The sequence below is a fragment of the Phymastichus coffea genome, unplaced genomic scaffold (assembly GCF_024137745.1).
Source record: "Phymastichus coffea isolate CEN01 unplaced genomic scaffold, Cenicafe_Pcof_1.1 PCOF00146, whole genome shotgun sequence".
In the NCBI taxonomy this organism is placed as follows: domain Eukaryota; kingdom Metazoa; phylum Arthropoda; class Insecta; order Hymenoptera; family Eulophidae; genus Phymastichus; species Phymastichus coffea.
In genome coordinates, this window is record NW_026706957.1 from 214,440 (window position 1) to 241,850 (window position 27,411).

General features: G+C 32.1%; 4 protein-coding genes across 10 annotated transcripts; 1 reads left to right on the forward strand and 3 right to left on the reverse strand.

The window, feature by feature from the left end:
- Positions 1-213: 213 nt before the first annotated feature.
- LOC131672246 (sulfotransferase 1 family member D1-like) lies at positions 214-1,651 on the forward strand. Its single transcript, XM_058949350.1, has 6 exons — positions 214-427; positions 505-604; positions 689-881; positions 961-1,087; positions 1,165-1,259; positions 1,352-1,651. Exons 1-6 carry the CDS (start codon positions 214-216, stop codon positions 1,649-1,651), a joined length of 1,029 nt encoding a protein of 342 aa, XP_058805333.1.
- A 92-nt stretch (positions 1,652-1,743) lies between these two features.
- LOC131672233 (odorant receptor 13a-like) lies at positions 1,744-5,256 on the reverse strand. 7 transcript variants are annotated; one of them, XR_009302604.1, is made up of 10 exons: positions 5,058-5,256; positions 4,811-4,933; positions 3,789-3,906; positions 3,337-3,601; positions 2,770-2,889; positions 2,606-2,696; positions 2,398-2,534; positions 2,157-2,289; positions 1,923-2,066; positions 1,744-1,816 (listed from the first exon to the last, which is right to left on the reverse strand). XR_009302604.1 is itself a non-coding variant. In XM_058949327.1 (9 exons), the coding sequence occupies exons 1-9, from the start codon at positions 5,199-5,201 to the stop codon at positions 2,013-2,015; spliced, it is 1,185 nt and encodes a 394-aa protein (XP_058805310.1). In that variant the 5' UTR covers positions 5,202-5,256; the 3' UTR covers positions 1,751-2,012. The 7 variants fall into 7 exon arrangements, 5 of the variants coding, with proteins under 5 accessions (XP_058805310.1, XP_058805311.1, XP_058805309.1 ...); XM_058949327.1 differs by having other exon boundaries at positions 1,751-2,066; XR_009302605.1 differs by lacking the exon at positions 1,744-1,816 and having other exon boundaries at positions 2,053-2,066; positions 2,412-2,534.
- Positions 5,257-7,832: 2,576 nt separating this feature from the next.
- LOC131672240 (odorant receptor 13a-like) lies at positions 7,833-11,155 on the reverse strand. Its single transcript, XM_058949339.1, has 6 exons — positions 10,914-11,155; positions 10,347-10,466; positions 10,183-10,273; positions 9,975-10,111; positions 9,734-9,866; positions 7,833-9,643 (listed from the first exon to the last, which is right to left on the reverse strand). The coding sequence occupies exons 1-6, from the start codon at positions 11,141-11,143 to the stop codon at positions 9,590-9,592; spliced, it is 765 nt and encodes a 254-aa protein (XP_058805322.1). The 5' UTR covers positions 11,144-11,155; the 3' UTR covers positions 7,833-9,589.
- Positions 11,156-20,637: 9,482 nt separating this feature from the next.
- LOC131672268 (cytochrome P450 6k1-like) lies at positions 20,638-22,355 on the reverse strand. Its single transcript, XM_058949384.1, has one exon. The coding sequence runs from the start codon at positions 22,284-22,286 to the stop codon at positions 20,790-20,792; it is 1,497 nt and encodes a 498-aa protein (XP_058805367.1). The 5' UTR covers positions 22,287-22,355; the 3' UTR covers positions 20,638-20,789.
- Positions 22,356-27,411: the final 5,056 nt, after the last annotated feature.

Consider the following 27,411-nt stretch of genomic DNA (forward strand, 5'->3'; position numbering starts at 1 on the left):
CGCAGTTTGAATATCTCGAGAAAATTAACGACTATAGATTAGATCAAGCTCAGCAGTTTCCTCACTCCGGTTTTAAATTTTGACGTACCGCAAGTAAATTTCATTGTAATTCACTTTATGTGTCGTTCATTAGAAAGGACGAATAAAAGTATACTCTTATTTAATAAAATTGTTATAATCGTCAAATATGTCGTTCAGCAGAAAATTGAAAAAATGGAAAACAACAATGAATTGCCACAAATAGAAAATGTAGACGAGACAGAGACTAAAAGGATGATGGCCGATTTTCGAGGTGAAAAACTTGGCTGGGTGACTGTCGGAGAGAAAAAGTGTTTTGTTCCTGCAAAGTACGTGAAACAGTGTTCCGTTTATTATAATTTCGAAGCCAAACCAGACGATACGTGGGTTGTTACGTATCCACGATCAGGTATTATTCATAAGGATGTAGCTTAATGGATGCATCAGTACGAATAATTTGTAAAGCTATTTTTTATTTGTATTAAGGTACCACGTGGACACAAGAATTAGTATGGCTTTTAAGCAACGATTTAGATTATAAGACAGCAACATCTGTTCCACTTGTGATGAGATATCCGTTCTTAGAGTAAGCTTACTAAACTGTATTCACTCGCCACGCTATTGTTCACATAATACTAAGCAAAAATAACACATTCTTTTCGTAATGCAGACTTTCGATGGCCGTACCCGACAGCACTATCGAAAGCATTCGAAAAGAGCACCGAAATAATGCTGAAATAGAGGCTATAGTTTCAAATGTAGACTCCTCGTATGAAGTCGCACGAACAATGCCGAGCCCAAGATTTATAAAAACCCATTTTTTACTAAGTTTGGTTCCAAATATTTTGAAATCTAAATGTAAAGTACGTGGATTTTTCATTGAAAAGTCAAATTTGCTGTGCATGTAGTTTGGCGCCCAAGTATATTGTGTTTCTGTTGCAGGTAGTTTATGTAGCCCGTAATCCCAAAGATGTGGCAGTATCTTATTATCATTTTCATCAAAGTGCTAAAGCTTATGATTATTGTGGTGATTTTGAACGGTTTTGGAACTACTTTCAAAATGATCAAGGTATTATTTTTCTCTTATTTATACAAGATATTCAGCTGTAGCAACATTCATTATCGTAATTTTCTGTATTCAATAAGTTTCGTTCAGTCCTTATTGGAAACACATAAAGGAGGGATGGCTACATCGACACGAGCCAAACTTTTTATTTTTATTTTATGAAGAAATGACTCACGTGAGTGTGCAAAATGAATATTTCATTCATTGCTGAATATAATTATTCTTGATTCAACTGATTTGCATGCATAAATATTGAATTGTCTACAGGACTTACTAACTGCGACGAAAAAAGTCGCCAATTTCTTAGGGAAATCATACACGGAAGAACAGTATGAGAAATTAGTTAACCATTTAACATTTCATAATCTGCAAAACAATAAGATGGTCAATTTGACACGTGACAAGGCGAAAGTGATATTCAAGAAAGACACATTTATGCGACAAGGAAAAAGTCAAGCGTGGCATAGCATGTTTTCTCCGACATTGAACGAGCAAGCTAATAACTGGATAAGAGAAAATCTAAAAGATACAGATATTGAATTTCCCTTCATCGATATATACTCATGATTCGCGAAATCGTTAACGCTGTAATATAATAATCTAATGGTTATAAGTATTCCAATACAAAATTTATATTTATTGATATCTTTACACTGACATGTTAAGCGTGGCTTCGTTTTATCCTCCTCATCGGAAGTTCTTTTCCCTGACTCAAACATCAAACAGAATTGCCTCATACGATGAAACAACATAACATAATAAATGTATATTTTTTATTGAATTAAAAATCTACTTCGTATCTGAAAATTTGTTTTCATTTATACCGATTTATACTTACAGTTGAAAGAAGTTCATTACAGAAAATACCCAATTAAATACTACTGTGTTTCATTGTGAAACGTATGATTTGATCGTTTAATTAACTTTTTTATTCATAAAAGGATAAGATCACAGTAAAGTACGACATCGCAGATTTCAGTAACTGAAAAATATGAAAGTTACATAATGATTATTTCCAACATAAAATCCATTTATCGTTATATATGTAACTAATGTCATATATATGTATTACAATTCCGAAATTTTCCATGGAAAGATTTGCTAGTTTGCCAGACGTTAGTGTACAAGGTACTAAAGAACGAATCATAATTATGTTGATGAATTTTTTGGTACTGTTTGGTATCAAATACCAGTCACTAAAATATCTGTTTTATAATAAAGTCAGTATAATTTATTTTTGTAAAATACAAATTCATAATATCTGCTAAAAAACACTCTCTATAAACTTATCCAAAATATATATCATTACTAACGCAGATATAAAAACCTGTTCGCTGCTATTAATTATTTGTTGACCAACCCAGTTCAAGTACAATAAATGCATAATTAAGCCAACTAAGAAAGCAACAATCCGTATCAATTTGAACAAATCACTATAAACAAAAAGTATCTGTAATGATACAAGTATTTTAAGGATCAATTTATGAAGATGTATCTCAAACTTAATAAGTACATTCGTACATATACACAAGTCAAGGCTATCGTGACCACGCTCATACAATTCACCATCAAAAAACACAAATTAAATGAATTTTCTAGTAAATCGCAGCATCTGAAAGTTAAACGTGAGCTGTATATATTTTTATTTTAATTAATGTTTTACATTCATGATCGAATAATCAAACCCAATAGTATCATTGTGTAATTGAATCGTTTCACTTAATTTCATAACTAGGTCTGGATTATCTGGAAGTTTACTTAATTGTTGACCCTTTTCACTTTTTAATAAAGTCTCTAGTCTGCGACTGAAAACATACAAATACTTCTATCCGTAGATGTAATATAATCTATTGCGAAGTATATATTGTGAAAATATATATTATGTTTATTATTTAACTAAAATTCTCGGAATGATTAAAGGCTAAATATCAAATGATGGTTTTATATGAATAAAGATCGAATCCTAAAAAATTGAGCCGTGCTTGCTTCAAAGGACTCAAGCCCTGTTGAAACCAAATATAAATGATTAAATATGACCCAGAGTACAATTTATTTTTTGAATACTAGAACAACATTGTTTTATGAGCAACTATGCATAAATCATGGAATTTTAAAAGCCAAATCCTGTGAGTTAAATTACAAATGTATTCAATTGTGTAGTTGTTAACGCACAAAGTGATAATTGGTATGTCAATACTAATTATCACTTTCTCATTATATTATGCAATTAGAAATAAATTTGAGTTTTCTACCATACGATTTCAAATAATCCACAGGTATGTTTGACGCTTATCACATAGATTGTATCAAGTCCACAAAATAGAACAAGTGGTGCTAAATAAGATACAGCAATGTGACCACAAGCCCAATAATGATAATCGCTTTGTTCAAAGAACAAATAATTTGCATAAAATGGCATTAATACTGGGCGCGAGTCATTTAAAGGTAGCATATAGTCCAATGCTAAGGGTAGAAAGGGCATGAGGGTGTACAATACCCATGCGCCATGTATATAATCTGAAATAAAATATTAGTACTTATATTTGATAGTATTTCATCATTTACAATATAGGAGAAAAGTAGGCATAATTTGATTTTTTGTCGTTTCACAATAAATTATAACTATATTCTGTAATTATAAACCTCTTGTATAGTATCTTGTTCTCCTATTTAGTAAAGTAATAATTACGAATACTCTACTTACATGTATAGATAATTAGTAAAAGTCGACCTTGTGCAGTATTTTTAGTTAATATTTCACGTTCCTTACGATCTGTCACCGTTTGCCAATCTTTGGCTATGGTCACCAGCAGTGAGCTAAGCTGTTGATGCAATTTGTTAAGGGATCTCTATATATTGCTATAAATTTACAATCAATGGAAAAGAGTTTTGGTTGCTTCCCCCAATGGATTCTCTAATTATAGATCGTAGAACCAATTATTATCAATTAATGATAGTACCTCGAGTGCGACTAATTATTGTTCGAGCAATTAATGCTCTTTTTACTTGTAAGAACTTAAGAAACAAATGGTATATAAATCTTCGGGTTTTTATATACTTTTATAAACTATTATAGTTTTATAAACTATTATATAAAAAAAAATAAATAATGAACCTCTCGCATAAAAAAGGAACAAATAATTTACAGATATATATTTGAATCGAAGCCCGTTTTATATACCAATTCCACAAAATAAAACAAGTAGTACTATATATAAACCACAGTAGTATGACTATAAACTCAATAGTGATAATTAATTTATTTTAAAAACAAATAATTTACTAATAAATGATTTCTACCGTTCTATTATATATTATGTAATAAACGAATGACCTTAAGTTTACTTAGGGTAGGTAACGCACAAAGTGCGTCTATGTCTCTAGTTTTAAAAAATATTCGATTTGGATATTTGTAGTAGTTTGTAAAATATAACATTTTGAATTTTTTTATTATTTTTCTTTAATTTTTAATAAATTTCGATATAATTAAGATATTGTCATGAAAATCTCAGAAAAAACTCACTTCTATGGATAAACAATTATGCCAAATTATAAAAATCCGTAACCTAAGTGTTCGAGGCCCAGCAAAATAGCCAAGAATTACCTAAATACTATCATGATTAAATGTTTTATTTGTCTTTCCATTAGAATAATATTATAAACTTTATTTGAAAAAGTACTTATCTATTAATAATATAAAATTAAATAAAAATGTTCACAGCTTACCCGCTTTTTATTTACAAAAGCAACTAGATATTTCGCAAATACACCTAAAGCAAACATAACTGAAACTGAATTTTCAAAAGTTATTGCCATATCTTTTCCGAACTGTTGAATTAAAAGAATGAGCTGTATTGAGTATAAAGTAATATTATTAGAATTTTTTTAAATTCAAACTTCAACATTTTTTTTCAATCAACGTACATTTAAAATAAAACATACGTATTTTATGATTTCTCTTGAAGAAAATTACCTGTGGCACCGCCAATGAAGCATTAAAGATTACGAAAACAATCAACCTTAAATATCGACTTTTGTTATTTTGTTCAGGCCACAATCCACATAATGACATAAACCTTTTACAACTTTTATAATAATAACCATCGAAAATGTCCATGTTACTGAGATATTTTGAACATAAGCTCTGGGCTTCGAAAAAAAATGTCGATCACGCAAGCAAGATAGTCATTTCACGATTAAAAAAATTTATTCTTTGACGTTTAAAGACCTAGAGCGAGTCTGAAAATTGATGTAATTATTCTATAATCATTTTACGTGGAAAGGTGGATGATGGTTACAGCAATTATATCAAAATACGACGTAGACATAGATATAAAAACCAATCGATTCAAGGAGATCCAGTAATACAATTATTTCTATGGACTACAATAATAGCATTTATATTATGTTATCTCGTCTTCAGGATTATCACAGTAACATCATTTGCTTAATTTAGCCACAGCAACTTTTTATTTTCATAACAATCGAATGCTTATATTTTCTTGATAATAATTCTTACTGTTTTACTATATTGTTTACGGTATACTACAATAAACTAGTACGAAAGCAGCAATTTTAAAAACTTTTGTGTTTTTCGCTTTTCTCGCGATTATTTGCAATTACAAAGATCAATATTTTCACATCGAGCACTTCTGGATATAACAAATGAGACCTATTTTCAATTTCACGTGTATAACTTGTTTAGCTGCTTCTCTAAAAAACATCGTGAAGTTGAATTTTCTGCATACTTAATTTAAGAATATTCCTTCTTTATTGAAGAACTCTTTTTTGTAACGTAATTCGAGTTTCTGTTTTTTTCAAGTTCTGCTACGACGTTCATACAGTCGTCGAGATTGTCGAAGTAGCACTCGCTCTGATGAGATAGATTAAGGCTCGATCGTTTTGCTTCCTTGAAGTGGAAGCACTGTTTTCGCGATTCGGAATATTATTCTCTATTTCGCTGTAATTTTTTTGTTTCTATGATTTTTTTGTTCAATTTTATTTTGTGTGGTTATATTAGACTCCACTTATTAATATGATATATTATTTCATTTAAGTTAGAAGTCTATGATTTAATTTTTTTTAATGCTGTTTTTTTGTGGTATTAATCGATACCTGACATTTTTGTGATTTTGAAGATATCTTATTGAAAGTTCGTACGTGTATGAAGTCTATATGGTATTTTCATTGCGTAAATGTCATAGTTATCGTTAAAAATGTATTTCATACTTAAAAACACGTATTTTTCCGTATGTGTGTATGTTATCACCTAGAATTTTTATCATTTTGGAGTCATTTCACTGAAACTTTGTGTGTATAGTTTAATTAGCCAAGCAATGCGGCATAATTTTGGAAAAGTTATAGTTAAATATTTATTACATGTTTAGAAATTATTTAAATAGTCGCTTTTTACGTGTTTTTCTGTTTATTTTTCAAAATACATATTAGTCTATTTTTGTTACACGAATTTCCTGCTTTCATAAAATATTTTAAAGGGTGTTAGAGCTCACAATGAGCAATGATAATATCTTTTAAATTCATTTGGCTTATACGTAAATTTACATACTACTCATTTATTTATTTGTTTAATTGTAGATTTATTATCTTTATCACGCAATAGTTATTTAACTATTACATTAATTTTATAAACAAATTTTGAGACAGATATCGGAAAAAGATAAGTATTACATAATTCTTGTCATTCTTTGAGCAAGAACTCCGTCAATGTAGTTGGTAGCATTTTTCTTATTATACTGCTACAGCTGCTACTGTCATATGAGGTAATACCGCTCGTTCTTCCACTCCTATAAATAATAAAGCTCTTGTTTGTCTGCTACTTTAATAATATCAACAGACCTTATTCGGATACTTTTGTGTTTCCTGATCTTCATTCAGAGATCCATAAACAGTGAACAACATTATGAACACTGGTTCCGACAGAAAAATAAAGCACAACATGTTGAACACCTACCCTCCCTTGGTCAAGGGTTCATTAGTAGCTCGTAAATTTGTACAAGTAAGGGCAGGTATTTATGTTACTTGTTTAGTCTTTAACGACTTTCTGAATCAAATAAGAAACAAGAAAGTACATTATAACTTTGCTTGATGGCGACCGTATCCACAATGATTGTCACTATAGCATCTCACGTTTAAGACGCGTTTGAATTTTAAACAAAGGCAACATCAACAACCCGCTCTGTGCGAAAGATTGTTGAAACATTCAGGTGTGCAAGTCTAATGGTTTGAATGCTACGATGTTGCCGACACCTAGTGCTTTTCATACATACTATGTATTGATTCTTTGCATGTTACGAATATTTGCAAGACAAAACAAAGATAAAAAAACAATGCTGCTAATGTTGCCAATTGTTATAATGTAAATATTCTCGAAGACAAATAAACAGTTGACTAACGACTTTGATAAATTGAACGATCATGAAACAATGATTGAAATTTTCTGGAAGTAGTACAAATAAAGTAAAAAATTACTATTTCACGAATTAAAAGAAATTCATAACGAACATTAATAGATTGTATTTAGAGAACTGAAGGTATTGCAATTTTAGCTCTAGCCTCCGCTGAAAATAGTAAATAAAAGGTTTTACCTGTAGATGAAGGATAGGAGTATCATGCGAGTTTCAAATAAATAAGGAGATCTGTCAGTTATTTAAAGAAATGGTGTTTTTATTGCAAAGGAATTAATATTTAATACAAAATCCCACCCGTAATTGGGGGAAAAGCCATTGACGTTACAATTAAGTTTCAAATATACAACGGTTAAATGTACAAGGAGGTTGAGATTATTACAAGCTGCAATACCGGGTACATTTAAGGAGAATATCGCGGTATTTGAATGGCCATTCAAATACGCTAACTTACCAACTCGTCGCCTTTGCAGAGAGAGAGAGAGAGAGAGAGAGATGCTGTCCGCATAAAAGGTCGATGTCCCAACCCCAACGTCTTGGGAACGAGAACAGCTCTCGTTACATCATCACCTTAGGCTTATAATGGACCATAAGGCTACGTGACAGGATGCACTCCAGAGGATATAGCGTATATATGATTGGTGTGTATGTATTAGTTTTTTCAAGTGATAAGGAAAGATTGATTCTTTTAAGGAAAGTATTAACACTTTTTAGATTATGTTCTAATAATCCGATGGCAGTCTTTGTATCTTTAGCAGTTGCTTCGAGAGCAATATCATCGACAAATGGAAGACATTCGTATTCTGTAGGAATAAAGATGAGTCGGCAAACACTAATGACAAGCTCAAGATTTATAAAAACTCATTTTTTTACTAAGTTTGATTCCAAATATTTTGAAATCCATATGTAAAATATGTGGATTTCTCATTGAAAAGTAAAATTCGCTGTGTATGTAGTTTGGAGCCCAAGTGTATTGTGTTTCTGTTGCCGGTAGTTTATGTAGTCCGTAATCCGAAAAATGTGCCAGTATCTTATTATCATTTTCATCAAAGTGTTAAAGCTTATGATTATTGTGGTGATTTTGAATGGTTTTGGAACTACTTACAAAATGATTAAGGTATTATTTTTCTCTTATTTATACAAGATATTCTGCTGTTGCAACATTCATTCTCATGATTTTCTGTTTTAATAAGTTTCGTTCAGTCGTTGATTCAAACACATAAAGGAGCGATGACATACATGACACAGGGAGGAACTAAATAGGCTACATCGACACGAGCCAAACTTTTTATTTTTATTTTATGAAGAAATGATTCACGTGACTGTGCAAAATGAATATTTCATTCATTGCTGAATATAATTATACTTTATTCGACTGATTTGCATGAATAAACATTGAAATGTCTACAGGACTTACTAGCTACGACGAAACAAGTCGCCAATCTCTTAGGAAAATCATACATGGAAGAACAGTATGAGAAATGAGTTAACCATTTAACATTTCATAATCTGCAAAACAATGAGATGGTCAACTTTACACGTGATAAGGCGGAAGTGATATTCAAGAAGGACACATTTATACGACAAGGAAAAAGTCAAGCGTGGCATAGTATGTTTTCTCCAAAAATGAACGAGCTAGCTAATAACTGAATACAAGAAAATCTAAAAGATACAGATATTGAATTTCCCTTCGTCGAGATATACTCATGATTCGCGGAATTGTTAAAGCTTTTATGTAATAATGTAATGGTTAAAAATATTCTAATAAACATTTATATTTATTGTTATCTTTACACTGATTGTTAGTAACATGTTAAGCGTGGCTTCGTTTTATCCTCCTCATCGGAAGTTCTTTTCCCTGACTCAAACATCAAACAGAATTGCCTCATACGATGAAACAACATAACATAATAAATGTATATTTTTTATTGAATTAAAAATCTACTTCGTATCTGAAAATTTGTTTTCATTTATACCGATTTATACTTACAGTTGAAAGAAGTTCATTACAGAAAATACCCAATTAAATACTACTGTGTTTCATTGTGAAACGTATGATTTGATCGTTTAATTAACTTTTTTATTCATAAAAGGATAAGATCACAGTAAAGTACGACATCGCAGATTTCAGTAACTGAAAAATATGAAAGTTACATAATGATTATTTCCAACATAAAATCCATTTATCGTTATATATGTAACTAATGTCATATATATGTATTACAATTCCGAAATTTTCCATGGAAAGATTTGCTAGTTTGCCAGACGTTAGTGTACAAGGTACTAAAGAACGAATCATAATTATGTTGATGAATTTTTTGGTACTGTTTGGTATCAAATACCAGTCACTAAAATATCTGTTTTATAATAAAGTCAGTATAATTTATTTTTGTAAAATACAAATTCATAATATCTGCTAAAAAACACTCTCTATAAACTTATCCAAAATATATATCATTACTAACGCAGATATAAAAACCTGTTCGCTGCTATTAATTATTTGTTGACCAACCCAGTTCAAGTACAATAAATGCATAATTAAGCCAACTAAGAAAGCAACAATCCGTATCAATTTGAACAAATCACTATAAACAAAAAGTATCTGTAATGATACAAGTATTTTAAGGATCAATTTATGAAGATGTATCTCAAACTTAATAAGTACATTCGTACATATACACAAGTCAAGGCTATCGTGACCACGCTCATACAATTCACCATCAAAAAACACAAATTAAATGAATTTTCTAGTAAATCGCAGCATCTGAAAGTTAAACGTGAGCTGTATATATTTTTATTTTAATTAATGTTTTACATTCATGATCGAATAATCAAACCCAATAGTATCATTGTGTAATTGAATCGTTTCACTTAATTTCATAACTAGGTCTGGATTATCTGGAAGTTTACTTAATTGTTGACCCTTTTCACTTTTTAATAAAGTCTCTAGTCTGCGACTGAAAACATACAAATACTTCTATCCGTAGATGTAATATAATCTATTGCGAAGTATATATTGTGAAAATATATATTATGTTTATTATTTAACTAAAATTCTCGGAATGATTAAAGGCTAAATATCAAATGATGGTTTTATATGAATAAAGATCGAATCCTAAAAAATTGAGCCGTGCTTGCTTCAAAGGACTCAAGCCCTGTTGAAACCAAATATAAATGATTAAATATGACCCAGAGTACAATTTATTTTTTGAATACTAGAACAACATTGTTTTATGAGCAACTATGCATAAATCATGGAATTTTAAAAGCCAAATCCTGTGAGTTAAATTACAAATGTATTCAATTGTGTAGTTGTTAACGCACAAAGTGATAATTGGTATGTCAATACTAATTATCACTTTCTCATTATATTATGCAATTAGAAATAAATTTGAGTTTTCTACCATACGATTTCAAATAATCCACAGGTATGTTTGACGCTTATCACATAGATTGTATCAAGTCCACAAAATAGAACAAGTGGTGCTAAATAAGATACAGCAATGTGACCACAAGCCCAATAATGATAATCGCTTTGTTCAAAGAACAAATAATTTGCATAAAATGGCATTAATACTGGGCGCGAGTCATTTAAAGGTAGCATATAGTCCAATGCTAAGGGTAGAAAAGGCATGAGGGTGTACAATACCCATGCGCCATGTATATAATCTGAAATAAAATATTAGTACTTATATTTGCTAGTATTTCATCATTTATAATATAGGAGAAAAGTAGGCATAATTTGATTTTTTGTCGTTTCACAATAAATTATAACTATATACTGTAATTATAAACCTCTTGTATAGTATCTTGTTCTCCTATTTAGTAAAGTAATAATTGCGAATACTCTACTTACATGTATAGATAATTAGTAAAAATCGACCTTGTACAGTATTTTTAGTTAATATTTCACGTTCCTTACGGTCTGTCACCGTTTGCCAATCTTTGGCTATGGTCACCAGCAGTGAGCTAAGCTGTTGATGCAATTTGTTAAGGGATCTCTATATATTGCTATAAATTTACAACCAATGGAAAAGAGTTTTGGTTACTTCCCCCCAATGGTTCCCCTAATTATATATATATATATATATATAAATCGTAGAACCAATTATTATCAATTAATGATAGTACCTCGAGTGCGACTAATTATTGTTAGAACAATTAATGCTTTTTTTACTTGTAAGAACTTAAGAAACAAATGGTATATAAATCTTTGGTTTTTTTATTGGGTTTATCAACGGCTGTATAAAATGTTAAAACATGATTATATGCACACCAGCAAATCTAAGAATAATACTTTTTTAATGTAAATTAGTTAAACCATTTGTAGGAAGAATATTTTTTCCATTGTTTATATATCTACTGAGGAATAATACAGTTAGAATTACAATACAGTGATGAATCATTCCAACTACATAGGAAAATTATAAATTTTTATATCCATAATTTATGGTCATATGCTATGAAAAACATTCAATTCACTATAATTTACAGCAATTCCAGTTTAGTCAAATATGTATTGACTATACATTATGGGATTAAACTATTGTTACTGAAAATAAAAATATAATATACGTAACTCACTTTTAATAACTATAACAACAGTTAATCTTATTATATTCTTCTAGTATTTCTAATAATATTATAACAGTTTATCATAATATTTATTCTAGCTTATTACTCTACATTTTACTATTCTATACAGGATGATTGCGTAACATGATTCTCCTGGATGTATCTATAGAAATGCATTATAGGCCTTTATAAAAGCTATTTCGAAACTTAATTTTCGAAAATATTTTTCGTTTGAATAATCCATGAAACTATTATATAAAAAAAAATAAATAATGAACCTCTCGCGTAAAAAAGGAACAAATAATTTACAGATATATATTTAAATCGAAGCCCGTTCTATATACCAATTCCACAAAATAAAACAAGTAGTACTATATGTAAACCACAGTAGTATGACTATAAACTCAATAGTGATAATTAATTTATTTTAAAAACAAATAATTTACTAATAAATGATTTCTACTGTTCTATTATATATTATGTAATAAACGAATAACCTTAAGCTTACTTAACTGTGATCAAAGTTTATGAGTTTATATATTAAAGTATCTATTAATATGGATGATTCTTGCCTAGTTCTATGAGCCCAGAACACTTAAGTTACGGTTTTTTTAGAAGTGAGCTTTTTCCTAGATTTTCATGAGGATGTATGAATTATATCAAGTTAGCATTTCATGCCTTCATTCCCGTAAATGATGAAGATATGTCGAGACTCAAGTGTAAAAGACTTTTACAATCTTCAAAGTATAAAGTAAAAAAGGTTAGAAATTAATGAATAGGAATGAATAAAAATTTTAAATAGAAAGAGATCAAAAAATTAAATATTTTCAATTAGGCCACCAATTAATAACCGTCGGTCTCAAGCCCGAATAAATGTAGAGAGAAAATATTATTATAATTTATTTATTATATTGTATTTTTTTTTAATTTTATTTTCATGAATAATTGAATAATAAAAAATACTGAAATAACTTATAAATACACGGAAGAGTAATAACAGTATCGGCTTGATCAAGTTTCATTTGAGAAAGTCGAATGAAGGCCCAAAAGACAACTCAGAGGTCGTTTACTGTAAGGGGCCCTAAGGTGCCATTCTTTTAGTGGGTGTTGCGCCATCCAATATCCTCATCTTATAAGAAGTGATGGATGCCATGTTGAAGCATTTTATTTGTGATGATCTGTTTGGCTGAGATATAGTCACGTGAAATATTGTTATGGCGACAAATATGCGTATCGATGTGGTTTTGTGTTGAGATTTTAGTAATAATAATTCAATTTGTCATAACTGATATGGATAATTTTGAAGATAGTGAAAATTAAAAAGTAGGCTGCAATGTTATTATTTTTGCACACTGATTTTATGACATTTGCAGCGAGTGAATTGTTTGATAAAAGCAAGAAGTGCTTTTTAATTATTCTCATTATTTTCTATTACAAATCGATAATCTGATATTTGAACATGTAAAATTGAAGAAAATATTGTAATGTCGCAATTATTATTCGAAAAATATGATAAATGTTTAATAGTAATTTGATCCGTATAGTTGAAATAACTATAGAAATTGTTTATAGTAGTTTTCGATATGATAAATCATGAATTTGGAATACGCAGGAACTGTTTAATTAATACATAGTTTCCACTATGATATGTGTTTTTTAAAAAGATTGCAAAATCCACCTATAAAAAAAATGAATTACGTTAAATATGTTAATCGATATGACAAGAAATGAAAGAGAAGATGAAAACGCACAAGGTGCGTCTATGTCTCTAGTTTTAAAAAATATTCGATTTGGATATTTGTAGTAGTTTGTAAAATATAACATTTTGAATTTTTTTATTTTTTTTCTTTAATTTTTAATAAATTTCGATATAATTAATATATTGTCATGAAAATCTCAGAAAAAACTCACTTCTATGGATAAACAATTATGCCAAATTAAAAAAATCCGTAACCTAAGTGTTCGAGGCCCAGAAAAATAGCCAAGAATCACCTAAATACTATCATGATTAGATGATTTTTTTGTCTTTCAATTAGAATAATATTATAAACTTTATTTGAAGAAGTACTTATCTATTAATTATATAAAATTAAATAAAAATGTTCACAGCTTACCCGCTTTTTATTTACAAAAGCAACTAGATATTTCGCAAATACACCTAAAGTAAACATAACTGAAACTGAATTTTCAAAAGTTATTGCCATATCTTTTCCGAACTGTTGAATTAAAAGAATGAGCTGTATTGAGTATAAAGTAATATTATTAGAATTTTTAAAAATTCAAACTTCAACATTTTTTTTCAGTCAACGTATATTTAAAATAAAATATACGTATTTTGTGATTTCTCTTGAAAAAATTACCTGTGGTATCGCCAAGGATGCATTAAAGATTACGAAAACAATCAACCTTAAATATCGACTTTTGTTATTTTGTTCAGGCCACAATCCACATAATGACATAAACCTTTTACAACTTTTATAATAATAACCATCGAAAATGTCCATGTTACTGAGATATTTTGAACATGAGCTCTGGGCTTCGAAAAAAAATGTCGATCACGCAAGCAAGATAGTCATTTCACGATTAAAAAATTCTATTCTTTGACGTTTAAAGACCTAGAGCGAGTCTGAAAATTGATGTAATTATTCTATAATCATTTTACGTGGAAAGGTGGATGATGGTTACAGCAATTATATCAAAATACGACGTAGACATAGATATAAAAACCAATCGATTCAAGGAGATATAGTAATACAATTATTTCTGTGGACTACAATACAAGCATTTATATTATGTTATCTCGTCTTCAGGATTATCACAGTAACATCATTTGCTAAATTTAGCCACAGCAACTTTTTATTTTCATAACAATCGAATGCTTATATTTTCTTGTTAATAATTCTTACTGTTTTACTATATTGTTTACGGTATACTACAATAAACTAGTACGAAAGCAGCAATTTTTAAAACTTTTGTATTTTTCGCTTTTCTCGCGATTATTTGCAATTACATAGATCAATATTTTCACATCGAGTACTTCTGGATATAACAAATAAGACCTATTTTCAATTCCACGTGTATAACTTGTTCAGCTGCTTCTCTAAAAAACATCGTGAAGTTGAATTTTCTGTATACTTAATTTGAGAATATTCCTTCTTTATTGAAGAACTCTTTTTTGTAACATAATTCGAGTTTCCATTTTTTTCAAGTTCTGCTACGACGTTCATACAGTCGTCGAGATTATCGAAGTACTATAGCACTCGCTCTGATGAGATAGATTAAAACTCGATCGTTTTGCTTCCTTGAAGTGGAAGCAACGTTTTCGCGATTCTGAATATTATTCTCTATTTCGCTGTGATTTTTTTGTTTCTCTGATTTTTTGTTTAATTTTATTTTCTGTGGTTATATTAGACTCCACTAATTACTCTTTATCGTCTGCTGTCACACTGAAACTATGACTGCCAGACGATAAAGCAGAGGATTAGCCATAATTTTTATTTATTTCGTTCTATTCCAGAAATTTAGCATTGTCTGCATGATCATTGTGGATGAATAACTTGTGCGCATAGCTATAAAATATATAGATTTTTATCACACGATATCGAATAATCCACATGTATTTTTAAGTTATGACGTATATTGTGTCGGTTCCAGAAAAAAGAAAAAAAGTGATGAAATGCATAACAGCCATATGGACGCACGCCCAATAATGATAATCAGTTTGTTCAAAAAATACGTAAATTAGCATAAAATGGTACTATAACTGGACGAGATTTATTCAATGGTGTACAATATCCAATACCATGGGTAGAAATGGCTTAGCGCATATAGTATCCATGCGGGAAATATGTAATCTGAAAATTGAAACGAGTATAATAAAGAGTAATCCATTCTAAGCAGGGCGATTCACACTAAGGTAATAAAATCACCATGCTTACAATTGTAAAACAGCAATAAGAATCGACTTTCAGCTGTATTTCTCGTTAAAATTTGACGTTCAACATAGTCTGTCGATCTTTCAACTATTATTAAAAAGCAAAATTTAGATCAACTAAAAATCGTTGCAAGATATTCAGTATCCACATTGAACATTAAAGTAAAAGCGAGAAAGTATAGCAGCTATGCGAAAAAATGAAATAGATTATATGGACTGTGATCTTTTCGACAACATTAACTAATGAGCTTAAACTGTGAGAAACTTTCTAATACACATCCGTTCTTTCCCTGTGATCGTGGCTAAATATTTTTCACTGACGGCAGCTCAAAACATTAATGATACGGAATTCTCAAATGTTACCGTAAAATCTTCCCTCCATACTTGATATAAAAGTATCTGCTGCAATAAATACAATGATATTTAATCTTCTTTTGTCTTCACAGATATTTTTATGTTGAAAGAATTAATGTTGAATTGATGAGATAAAATATTGTTAGAGAGATTTGCCTCCTTTTTGGAGCTTGATACGGCCAAAGCCTACAAAATTCCAGAAACCATTTGCAACTCATATAGTACTGGCCATAAACGATTTGCATGTTTCAAAGATATTTTTCATGAAGACTAAATATTCTACAGAATAGCCGTAAACGCCAAATTAATTAAAATGTATAATAAAAAATCTATATCTTGATTCAAGAGTATGCATTAAGTAGCTATGAAGCCTGGCCACACCCGATACCATATGTAAAATGAGTTGGCTGTACATTAATAAGGGCTTCCAGTGTGATATATTGATGCATCCAGTAGTAAAATCAAAAGTTTACATTACCACCTTTAATTCAAAAAAAAAGTTTTGGTTCAATCGATGCAATTTCGAGAAAGTTATTTGCAAAACAAGATTTTTTCATTATCGTTTTCTCGGACAACTTTTAGTTACAGCTTTTGTCTCAGGTTGAGTATTATTTGCTCACAATAGTATATATAATATGTTGGAGTAACGCAGAGTACATAATCTGCTTATTAATTACATAATTTGTTTGGTTTGTAAAGATGTCAGTATGATTTGAATACTAAAATGTCAGTACGTATAGTAAAATATATCAGTCATGGCCCGATGCAGGAATATAGGTATATGTACGTTCAAACCTACAAATACGTGTCTTGAGGTGCTGACTCGATCAGTTGTCCGTATCAAAGATTTAGCAATTTTTAATTATTCATATAATTTAAAAATTTATCATAGACGACCATCGGCAATTTACCAAGTGTTCGATTTTAAACACTCGTGTCTATGGATTTCATTTTTTATGATCCTGGTATAAGTGAATGAAATTTTCCTCTTCTCCCCTGCCCATCGCACTTTTCAAAAAGTAAAACTTACATACGAGTAGGCTGCTACTGTTATTTAAAATCTAGAGATTATTTTAAAATCAAGTTTGTAGTTGCAAGCAAGTCAACATTGTAATTCCACAATTTGCTTATAATTACGAAGCGGCAATTTTTAATTTATCGGACAACATACCAAACCTACCGCCGCTTCGTAATTGGAATAACAATTATTAAATTATAATTTTTACTTGCTTGCAAAATTAATTGAAAAATTGGGTCTAAGCTCTGGGTATTAGCGGTAGCCTACTATGTGTCCGGCAAGGGGAAGGGGAAGTTAGATTTACAAATTTTATATTCGAAAAGTTTTCCTTGAGAATTTCAATTCAACATTAAAAAATATAAAAACGATATACATGCTGTATGCATAATTTGCAATCACACTAATCTTAGTTATATTTAAAATATCATATTTAAAATAAGGGAAGACTCTTTCTTTCAATGTCAAACAATTTGCTGGCGAGTGTGACAAACGTAAGTAATCGATAATTTATTGAATCAAAATTGAGAGAAGGCTTTGATATAGGTATAATTACAGTATTTCATGTGAAAATTGCCGCGAGGCGTATATATATAGACCATTATTTCAGTAGAAAATAAACCTGGATCGGCGCAAATAAAGCAATAATTGCTCAAAATGAAGATCAATGCACGACTCATTTCCCTCTGTAAATTACCGCGCAAAACAAATTATCGGGAAAGAGAAATGTATATGAAGCCCCGTGTGTGGTTAACGTAAATGCGGATAATTAACTTATGTATCAATCGAATATGCACCAGGAAAATAGTAGCGAAGCGAAGAAAGATAACACACTCTGAGGAAAGTTTTCATTTTTAAATATTTATTATTTACCTGATTTCTCGCAGACGATCGCTGTATTTTATAGTGACATCAGAATATCCATGCTGAGACTCAGAACTTGAGATCTCGATTAGTGAGATATGTCGCGGATGTTTGCAATATTACTATTATTGCAGCATAAGAATGTTGTACGAAATTCCAAAAAACTTTATATAACGTCCGACTCGAAACGTCGGTGCAGCGGATTATGTCCAGTGACTTCTTTCGAGTGTATCTATGTTAACTTAAAAATATATTGTCGAGGTAATGCACGTGCCAATTTTGAAAAACGACGAAATGACTTGTACCTCCCTACGATCTTCGAATAAAAATTACTTTTTACAAGATTATATGAAATAACGTAGTCTCATTCATGATCGTGCGAACATTTTTGGAAGATGTTAAGTGATGCATGGCCAGGGTAACCGCATATCTATAATCATGACATCTGTTGTCTGAATATTGAATATATGTATGGACATTCTTGATGTCATATCACACATGCAAAGCGTGGCAATATACGATTTGTTCGCGTCTGAGTATAGATAAATATATTCATAATAGACATAAAGCTTTGTTTTGGGATTCATATATTTTATTTAATAATATTCTAATGGTTAACTGGTACGCATTGACCACCATTATACAGAAGAAGAATTTTTTCTAGTTTATAAGAATCGTATACAAGAATGTTGCATACGCTTTCATATGAGCATATGGATATGCTTATTCGTGTGACGACACATCATTGAATATAATAATACACGCAAAAGAAAAACCTTTTCAATTTTTAAATTTATGATTTTAGAAATGATTATTCTGATTAGATTAAAAAGTTTCGATTATATGTTGATTTTCTACAATGAAAACCTTCATTAAAAAAAACTCTTAAAAATGAATTCGTATCTATTTGGCACTGATTATTTTGTAATTTGTGAATAGCCATAATAGATTGCATTCTATAGATATAATTTTTGGCAACTCTGTTTCAAGTTGAATTGCTGTTATACACATGACTCTTGTAATTTAGATAGGTTTCGGTATTTTTAGACTGCCTGTCTGAATCGATTATGCTGATCAGTTCATATTTTATTAGTTGAAATTTACATAAAAGGACGTGAGATTTGTGAACAGCGCGATTGACAACGCAAGGCTAAAGTTTCATGGAAATTAGATTGTAATAGACAAATCATCGAAATTAATTATGTTACAAAGCTCAATAATATGCTATTGCAAGATGAGCATATGAAATTGACCAGCAGAGCAGTAGTAAAGCAAGAGTCAAAATCAAAGTCCTTCAGGTGTGTTTCTGGTTGACATTTTGCGTTTGTTTAGTCATAGTTTTGCAACTTTGTATCTGTATATTATATTACAAAGGGTTGATTTCTTTCTATGTTTATTACTCATTTCATAAGCATATTAAATTGTTTTTCAAGCTTACTATTTTTAGCAAAAAAATGTCAACTTGAATACCGTGAAATATGTATTAAATATACCAAAGATAACTTTTTTATGATATTTTGTGATTTGTTTCTATTGCGAATGACAATTGCAGATGAACCCCCTTACGATGAGACACTGCGTCAGGGGAGTCATCTGGAACATTTGTCATGAACGAGAGTTAAGTAATTTAACATAATTGCATTTTAAAGTGAAAATGGACTAGTGAGTGCAACTAGATATCAAAACTCCCGTGCTATGAACTAGAGTCGGTGATTGAAATTTTGAAACGGTACATGGAGATGCCGAAGTGCTATGTCCAAGTAAAATTAATTAAGAAAATAATAAATAAATATAAAAGACATCTTTTTGACGATGATGCACTTATATGTATATGGTGACCTTGATAGTGACTCAGCAAAATAGCCGTTGAAAATAAGCAGTCATTACAATGAAATAAATTAGGCAAGCGAATTTATCTGCGTACAGTATTGTCAAAGTGCTGAATCATAGTGACGAGAAATTATTTTATAACTGAAGTGGATCTACATGTTCGCATTAGTCAGAAATAAAGCCTTTTATCTAAATGTTCTCCAATTGTTTGGGTAAGAATATATGTGAATGGCTGCTAAGAGCGAAAGAGGGAGAGAGGAGGAGGGCCTGGAATGATGTCATAAAAATTACATCATATGTTTATTAATACGCTTAATATTCAATAGCTAGCCGAGTGCGACGAAAATGTTGTAGCGAATAAACGATCGGCGTGTTTATTTTCTTGATCAACAGATATATTTGCGGTACTCGGCGTACGTTATTGAAAACTGTCGCGAATGAGCGCATAAAAAATATTGAAAATATTGAAAATATTGTTATTATTTGACAATAAAATTAACTTCGATGAGGAGTATGACAGCAGCGGTAAGGATATACAAGACGAACAACACAATCGTTAAAGTAATAAAATAGATGACTCTTTATTGAAAGTCTAAAGGTTGAAAGCTAACGCGCGTACACCGCTCCGACAATAAAATCACTAGCACTCTTACATCCGTGACAGAAATCATGGCAACTTGGTTCCTTGCACACGTATATGAAGGTCACTCATATATTTTTAAATCGGGCCCATAAACCAGCCTTGAACGCTATCAAAAACGACGAGGGATCGATTTCCAGAGGCACTTTGGTCTTCGGCGAATGTTCAACGGCAAATTTCGTAATCAGCGTTGCGGTGGTTTGTTTGATCAACATAAGAGCGAACCGCATGCCGACGCACATCCGTGGCCCCTCGCCGAACGGCAAGTAAGCGTATTTGTTGATATGAATCTGGTTTTCCGGACTGAATCTGTCCGGGTCGAAAACTTCTGGATTAGGCCAATATTTCTCGTCGCGATGAAGGCCGATAATCGGTATAAAGACTGGATTACCGGGCACCAAATGGCAGCTGACGCCGTCGGCACCCGTCAGCGTGATCTCTTTGGTGCAGCATTTTATCAGCGTACCTGCCGCTGGAATCACGCGCATGGATTCGCTTATGACCTGGTCCAGGTAAGTCATGCTTTTCAGCGATTCGGGCGTTACTTGTCCGTCGGTCTCCCTCAGCACGGAAGCGAGGTGATCGCGTAGCTTCGACTGTATCTCCGGATTCTGCGACAAGTTGTAAAAGAGATTAGCCATGGCCGAGCTGGAGGTTTCGTAAACGTCGGCGTAGAAATTGACCACGTCGCCGACGATGCCATCGATGTCCAACGAGTTGGCCTCCGCGCTGAACTGCAAGTAGTCGTTGGGAGCCTCGCCCGCCTGCTGCCTCTGCTTGATAATCGCCTTGATAGTTTGCCGCATGTAGTCGTCCGTTTTCTTTTCCAGAAAAGCCAGACCGAGGAGATTGGCGAGGCCCGGCAGGAAGAACAAAAGCGCCTGCTTGATGCCGTTGACGAACGTCGGCTCGAATAGGCTTTTGGCAATCACGGTGAACGCCAGGCGATCTGGCTGGTCCCGAAAGCTCTGGCCGTCGATGGCCAGTGCAGCGTTGGCCACCACTTCGCCGGTGCACCGCGTGAAGTGATTCTTCAATTCGCACTCGTAAAATTGGCCGTTCTCGCGGATTTTCCTCTCGACGAACGCGCTCAGGCCGTTGCAAACCTCCTGGTTGATGGCGAACAGACACTTGAGCTTCTTACCCGTCAAATTGTTGGATATTCTGGTCCTTCGCTTCTTCCACAGCTCGTGGTCGCTCACGAAAAACGGATTGTTCACCAAAACAGGATCGTTCCTCTCGCTCAGTGTGACGAGGTTGGCATGGAAGCTCGGGAAGTCGGTCTGCAGCACGCGCTTGACGATCTCCGGATCGCGCACCAAAATTCCCGGCCGACGCAAGAAGTAAAAGCCGACCATGCTCGAGTCGAAGCTCTTGTAGGCCCTGCCGACGAATTCCGCGATGTTTTCTTTGACGGCGATGGCGGGCAGCATGTGCCCGAAAATCACATTCGGATTGGCTATCGACGGCACATGTTGATTGTCCCAGTAGCTGTGAAGTCTCTTGCAGTACCAGTAGCTTATCGCCGCAGTGGCCAATACAAGTGCCAAGCACAACAGGTCCATTGTGGCAGGCTGAGCTAACTGTCGCACGCTCCTCTGACAACGTTGCGACGTTGCGCGAGCTGTAGCTCGCATTTACGCGCCGATACGTATCGCTTCTCCATCCCTCCTCCTGACTCCCTCCTCCTGACTCCCTCCCACGGCAGCAGTCGCGTATCAAGCTCTTGAACTTCAATGATTGCTCGCATCAAGACGTTGCTCACCCGCGAGCCTTGGATTTCGCTCGAAATAAATGCTGTGATCGGCAACGCCTGCATTCTTATCAAATCAGGTGTACCTTGTGACATTTGGTAATCTTAAGCAGAAATAGATTTCAGTATTCTCACCGATAAAATTTTACGTAAACACTTATATGATCAAGCGGGTCTTTCTATCTCTCAGCTTTGCTCAACCATTCATTTAATAAACGCCGCTGCAAACTTCTTTGGAATAATGCTTCCCTACAGATAGCAGACGGCGTTTGTTTGTCTGTAGTCATTCAACAAAAGTAGCTCAAGTGTTTAAAGACGAAAATTATAAGAAATGTTAACCGTCTCAGACTGAGCTGGAAAACTCATTCGATTTAATTTCACTACCGCTACGTGGTTTCTCAACGGGATCGGAAAAACATTATTCAAATTATTAATTATAGCGTCCATACCGGCGTTGCAACAAACCGTCTCATAACTATTCAATACACGAGCTTCGATGTGACTGCAAGTCGAAAAAAAAAATTATTTTCGGATAAATATCTCGACTATTTAATCACCAACGTTTGCCTTTCATTAAAAACTCTGTGTAACCTCGTACTACACACACGTCCGCATTGATTACTGTAACTAAAGCATTCCTCAAGTGTGTTAATATTACTTGTGAGTATCGTTATACATAACAAAACAAGCTCGATACATTTAGCATGTTAAGCAATGATTAGGACATGAATAATTAATTTTATAAATATGCAGATACCTTATGATCTTTTCCGTATTGTGTAGGATATTTTGCTTATTAACTGAAATTGCATTGTCATCGCAGCTTCGAGATGAATTTTCCGATTGTTTGCGTTCAAGGAAAAATGCGTACACAACGCGGCGGACGACTGCCGGTATTGAAGAATTTTATGACCTTGCTGTAATTTGCTTCTTTTATTCATCAGCAGTTCATCGTAGCAATGCGATCAAGCAGAACAATCCTATTGATATTGCATTTGATAATTTTCAAATAATATCCTAACAAATCTTAATAAGGTTTTTAATCTTTTCACTTTTTGTGGGTGTTCTACGTAACATATCCTGGTAAAAAGCTTGAAAATTTTAATAGCAAATCTTTAAAAAAACAAAGCTTTTTCAGCGGTAAAAATATAATGTAGACTTATTCGTCTGACGCACGTCAACTACAATAATTTTGTTGTACCCTCATAGCTTACAACTAATAACATATCAAATAATTATTTAAAAATTATATATAGGAATTAGGAGTCAAACGGGACCAACATGATTGAGCCGAATATTTATAAACAAATAAAAAATAAAAGACAAATTGATGTGGTAATGTAATCGTCACGGGTGTTTTATAAGTTTAATTCATTTTGTCATATTACTTATTTCTATGAATTAACCCATATTACCCAAACAAAATCCAGGCCAGATAGCACCAAACTAATCATTGGATCAATGTCAAAACAGAAAAAAATTTACCCGTGTTTTTTCTTTTTGCGATTCTAATTGTTTATGCAAAATTATTTAAATAAGTTATAAAAAACTTTGCAATTTCAAAAAACTGATCATACCAATTAATTCACTTTTTTATATACATACATATAATCTGTTACCTAAATGCCATCTAAACGATCGGTTAAAAAAATTATGTCTAAAGTTTTTTTCTTGTAGAATCGATTGAAATGATCAGTTTTCTGAAATCGCAAATTTGTTTTTAATTTGTTTAAATGATTTTGCATGAACAATTGGATTCGCAAAAAGAAATAATACGGGTAAATATTTTTTTTCCGTTTTGACAGTGATTCATTCAATAAGTTAGTTTGGTCTATCTGGCTTGGATTTTGCATGGGTAATATGGGGTTAATAATTATCAAATAGCAGAAGTATAAAAATAAAATGATTGTTTACAAGTTATTTAAATCTAACAAAAAAATAAAAAATGTAGTACATAATAAAAAAAAACAGAGAAAATTATGTAAAAAGCTAATATATAATCTCTTTTGTAGGTAGTACCATATATACAGGCTCCACTTTACTTACCCAAAAAACAAGCATTTATCAAATACGATATCTTGGACGAGAGATCGTTATAAAAATTATCCAATAATTCATTCTGAAGCTGCTTTTGTAAGTTTTAAAACAAGACATCACGCTTAAAAAATCGACTCTTAATCAAAAGTTAGAGTAGTTTGCGTATTGTAGTTTAATAAAAACCTCCTATACATTACTTTAATATTCTTTTGAAAAAACTTCCCATCTATCTTTCAACGCTTCCATGCTTGGGAACAAAGCCATAACAATTCATTGAGCAGAATAGGCATACCAATTTGCAGAATACATCCACTTTCCCATGGACAGACGTGAACATTTTTCATTGATTATATGTAGGAAGTTTTGATTGTACCTACAGTCAGTATTGAAGAATAAACAAAATATTAGAGTGGAAAATGAAAAACGTTTCAAAAAAGTCGAAACTACAACTTTCTCTTCAAGGAAAGAAACGCTAAGATTAACATCTAACGTGACAGAAACATAAAAACTGTGGCGAGAAATCGACAATTTCCAAAAAAAGAAAAGAAAAGAGTAAAAGTCTCGTCTCCAAAGAAGCGAAATCTATTGAAAATTCTACACCTCGGTAAAAATGAGAGAATAATGTTTTATGGACAAATAGGAGATGGACATAATTAAAGGCAAACTTTTCGGTATCGTCGTTTATATAAAAACTTGAGTGCATTCATTTTGCTCCGGAGGTGAATTTAGCCATGACCTTTTCTATTTACTGAAAGGCTTTATTTTTTCAAGCAGCGTCTGACCAAATTTTCGCACTTGCCTGAGTTTAAGATAGTAAAGACGGCAATTGATCTCGCAGACACACTGACCTTTGCCGTACGTACTGATTGCTGTATTCGCACGAGGCCGATAACGAACGCTCACTGCAAGCCTGCGCATAATGGACGAGTGTCGCGCTGAATTGCTGCAAATTATTAAATAAAAGAGTGCGAGGAACTTCATTTATGAAATATTTTAGAGACAGCTGGATTCAATTTTCTCTTTTGGCTTATATGCTTTGGTTGCCAACGACAGTTTGGTAGTTCGAAACGTATAACTTAAACTGAATAGGTTTAGTAAGGGGGAAGGGGGGGGGCATCCTACGATCAAATATAGAATTTTTCACGTCATGGACGCACCGTACAAGCAAATAAGTAATTATTCCTAAAAAAAAGTCGTCTTTATTTTATTGCAATTTGAAAGTAATGCCTCAATCAAGTCAAAAATGAATTTAAATTATCTTATTAGCAACGAGCCCACTTCCATTGAAATTGTCGCATTTAGGTCGCATAGAAGACTTGCGCCTTTTTGAGAGGCACCAAAAACGAGTGCGTTGAAACGTGGTAGCGATGTTTCTCGGGAGCTCCCAAGAGGATAGTACGAAGCGCAAATATATCACAAATGCCAGCTGCACCACAGTGCTGAATGAGCTACCCTGGAAACCGGAAGACGGAGAGCAGAGCACTAGAACTAGAAACTATTTAGATGGAATAAAGGATCAAAGAATGTGAATAAATATAGAAATCTGCCTCTAAATATAAGAGATGCTACGCATTTCGAATTGGAATTTGCGCGATGTTTCTGCAACTACTGTGATGAAACATTAGATAGGGACTGCTGTCAAAATGAATAAATGTAGTTTTAAAACTTATACGGGCTTTTCTGAGTTCATTCATGCAAATGAGACAATAACGAGGCAACCCGCTAACCATAGTTGAACCTTTCATGCCATGTCCATGTAGATAACGTAATAATATTTCTCGTAAAATTTGATATCTAGGACAAACCATCGTTAAAATTTATTTAGCTGTAGCAGCGGTTATTTCTCGTCCATCTTCACTAAATACTTTATCTGATAATAATTTAATTTTACTTTAAATGAAAAAAGATGCTAACTGTTTTCCATGCTGCAATAATATCTACGGTATTCTACCGAATCATGCGTAAAAGAATTTGATCAGCTAATTATTGTATAAATGATCTTAAAATCATCGTTAATTAACGTTTAGTTCTAAATTACACATGTCTGAATAATAAAAATTAAAAAAATGTAAATGGTCATGTTGCCCGTTTTTTTGTGTATTTGCTTTATTCTACTTAGATCTTAAAGTTTTGCATATTTAAGTCGTCGATTGGTTAAATGGAACTATCAAACATTTCATTTTGACTCAATAGAGATATGTTCTGATATTCCAAACAACTAAATTTCAGAGTGAGAAAAGATTCGTTCGATAGATTTTATGGAATCGATTTACCTTATAATTTAACGTATGGGCAATTTTTCAAAAATACTATGCTTTAACTTGAGCGCCTGTTGTATTACACTGATGTAAAAAGTTTATTTATTTAGGTTTCATTATTGCATCAAATATTTTAAAAGCTTCTAATAAATATAGGAATGATTCCGATTTTTCTTATGTACGTGAGTTGACTAATTGTCGTGAGGAATGCTTTTCATTTTCCAACTTATTTTAGTATAATATTCATTTTTATTCGATTTAATTTATTTTACTATAGACCAAAAAGCGCTTTACAATGTTTTAATGTAATTGCAGATTACAATCGCAAACATCGAAATAATTCAATCGTTCACTACCAATTTATATTTCGATATGAATGAATTTGAATATTATAGTAGCTCTATTTATCTCTATAATTTTTTATTGATAGAGGCGTATTCATTAACACGAAAATAATTGATATTATCAATCATTGTTGAAAGTCTATAATAATCATTTTTCTTAAATAAATCTTATTATTATATTGGCGCATACGTTATTATCACATTAATTAACAAAATAAGATAAAAAAATTATTATCTCTACAATGAAGCAACATTTCGGCTAACAAAATCCAAATCACTTATTAGAGTACTAATGATT

What these genes read in the sequence shown, in the direction of transcription:
- LOC131672268 (XM_058949384.1), bottom strand. Translation starts at nt 22,286, where the DNA reads ATGGACCTGTTGTGCTTGGCACTTGTATTGGCCACTGCGGCGATAAGC.
- LOC131672246 (XM_058949350.1), top strand. Translation starts at nt 214, where the DNA reads ATGGAAAACAACAATGAATTGCCACAAATAGAAAATGTAGACGAGACA. An exon ending in TGTTACGTATCCACGATCAG is followed by an intron (nt 428 to 504) that starts GTATTATTCATA and finishes ATTTGTATTAAG; the next exon opens with GTACCACGTGGACACAAGAA. An exon ending in TTTATGAAGAAATGACTCAC is followed by an intron (nt 1,260 to 1,351) that starts GTGAGTGTGCAA and finishes AATTGTCTACAG; the next exon opens with GACTTACTAACTGCGACGAA.
- LOC131672240 (XM_058949339.1), bottom strand. Translation starts at nt 11,143, where the DNA reads ATGCCTTTTCTACCCTTAGCATTGGACTATATGCTACCTTTAAATGAC. An exon ending in GAACAGGTTTTTATATCTGC is followed by an intron (nt 9,867 to 9,974) that starts GTTAGTAATGAT and finishes ATTATAAAACAG; the next exon opens with ATATTTTAGTGACTGGTATT. An exon ending in CCATGGAAAATTTCGGAATT is followed by an intron (nt 9,644 to 9,733) that starts GTAATACATATA and finishes CATATTTTTCAG; the next exon opens with TTACTGAAATCTGCGATGTC.
- LOC131672233 (XM_058949326.1), bottom strand. Translation starts at nt 5,201, where the DNA reads ATGGACATTTTCGATGGTTATTATTATAAAAGTTGTAAAAGGTTTATG. An exon ending in TTTACTAATTATCTATACAT is followed by an intron (nt 3,602 to 3,788) that starts GTAAGTAGAGTA and finishes ATTTTATTTCAG; the next exon opens with ATTATATACATGGCGCATGG. An exon ending in GGATTATTTGAAATCGTATG is followed by an intron (nt 2,890 to 3,336) that starts GTAGAAAACTCA and finishes GTATGTTTTCAG; the next exon opens with TCGCAGACTAGAGACTTTAT.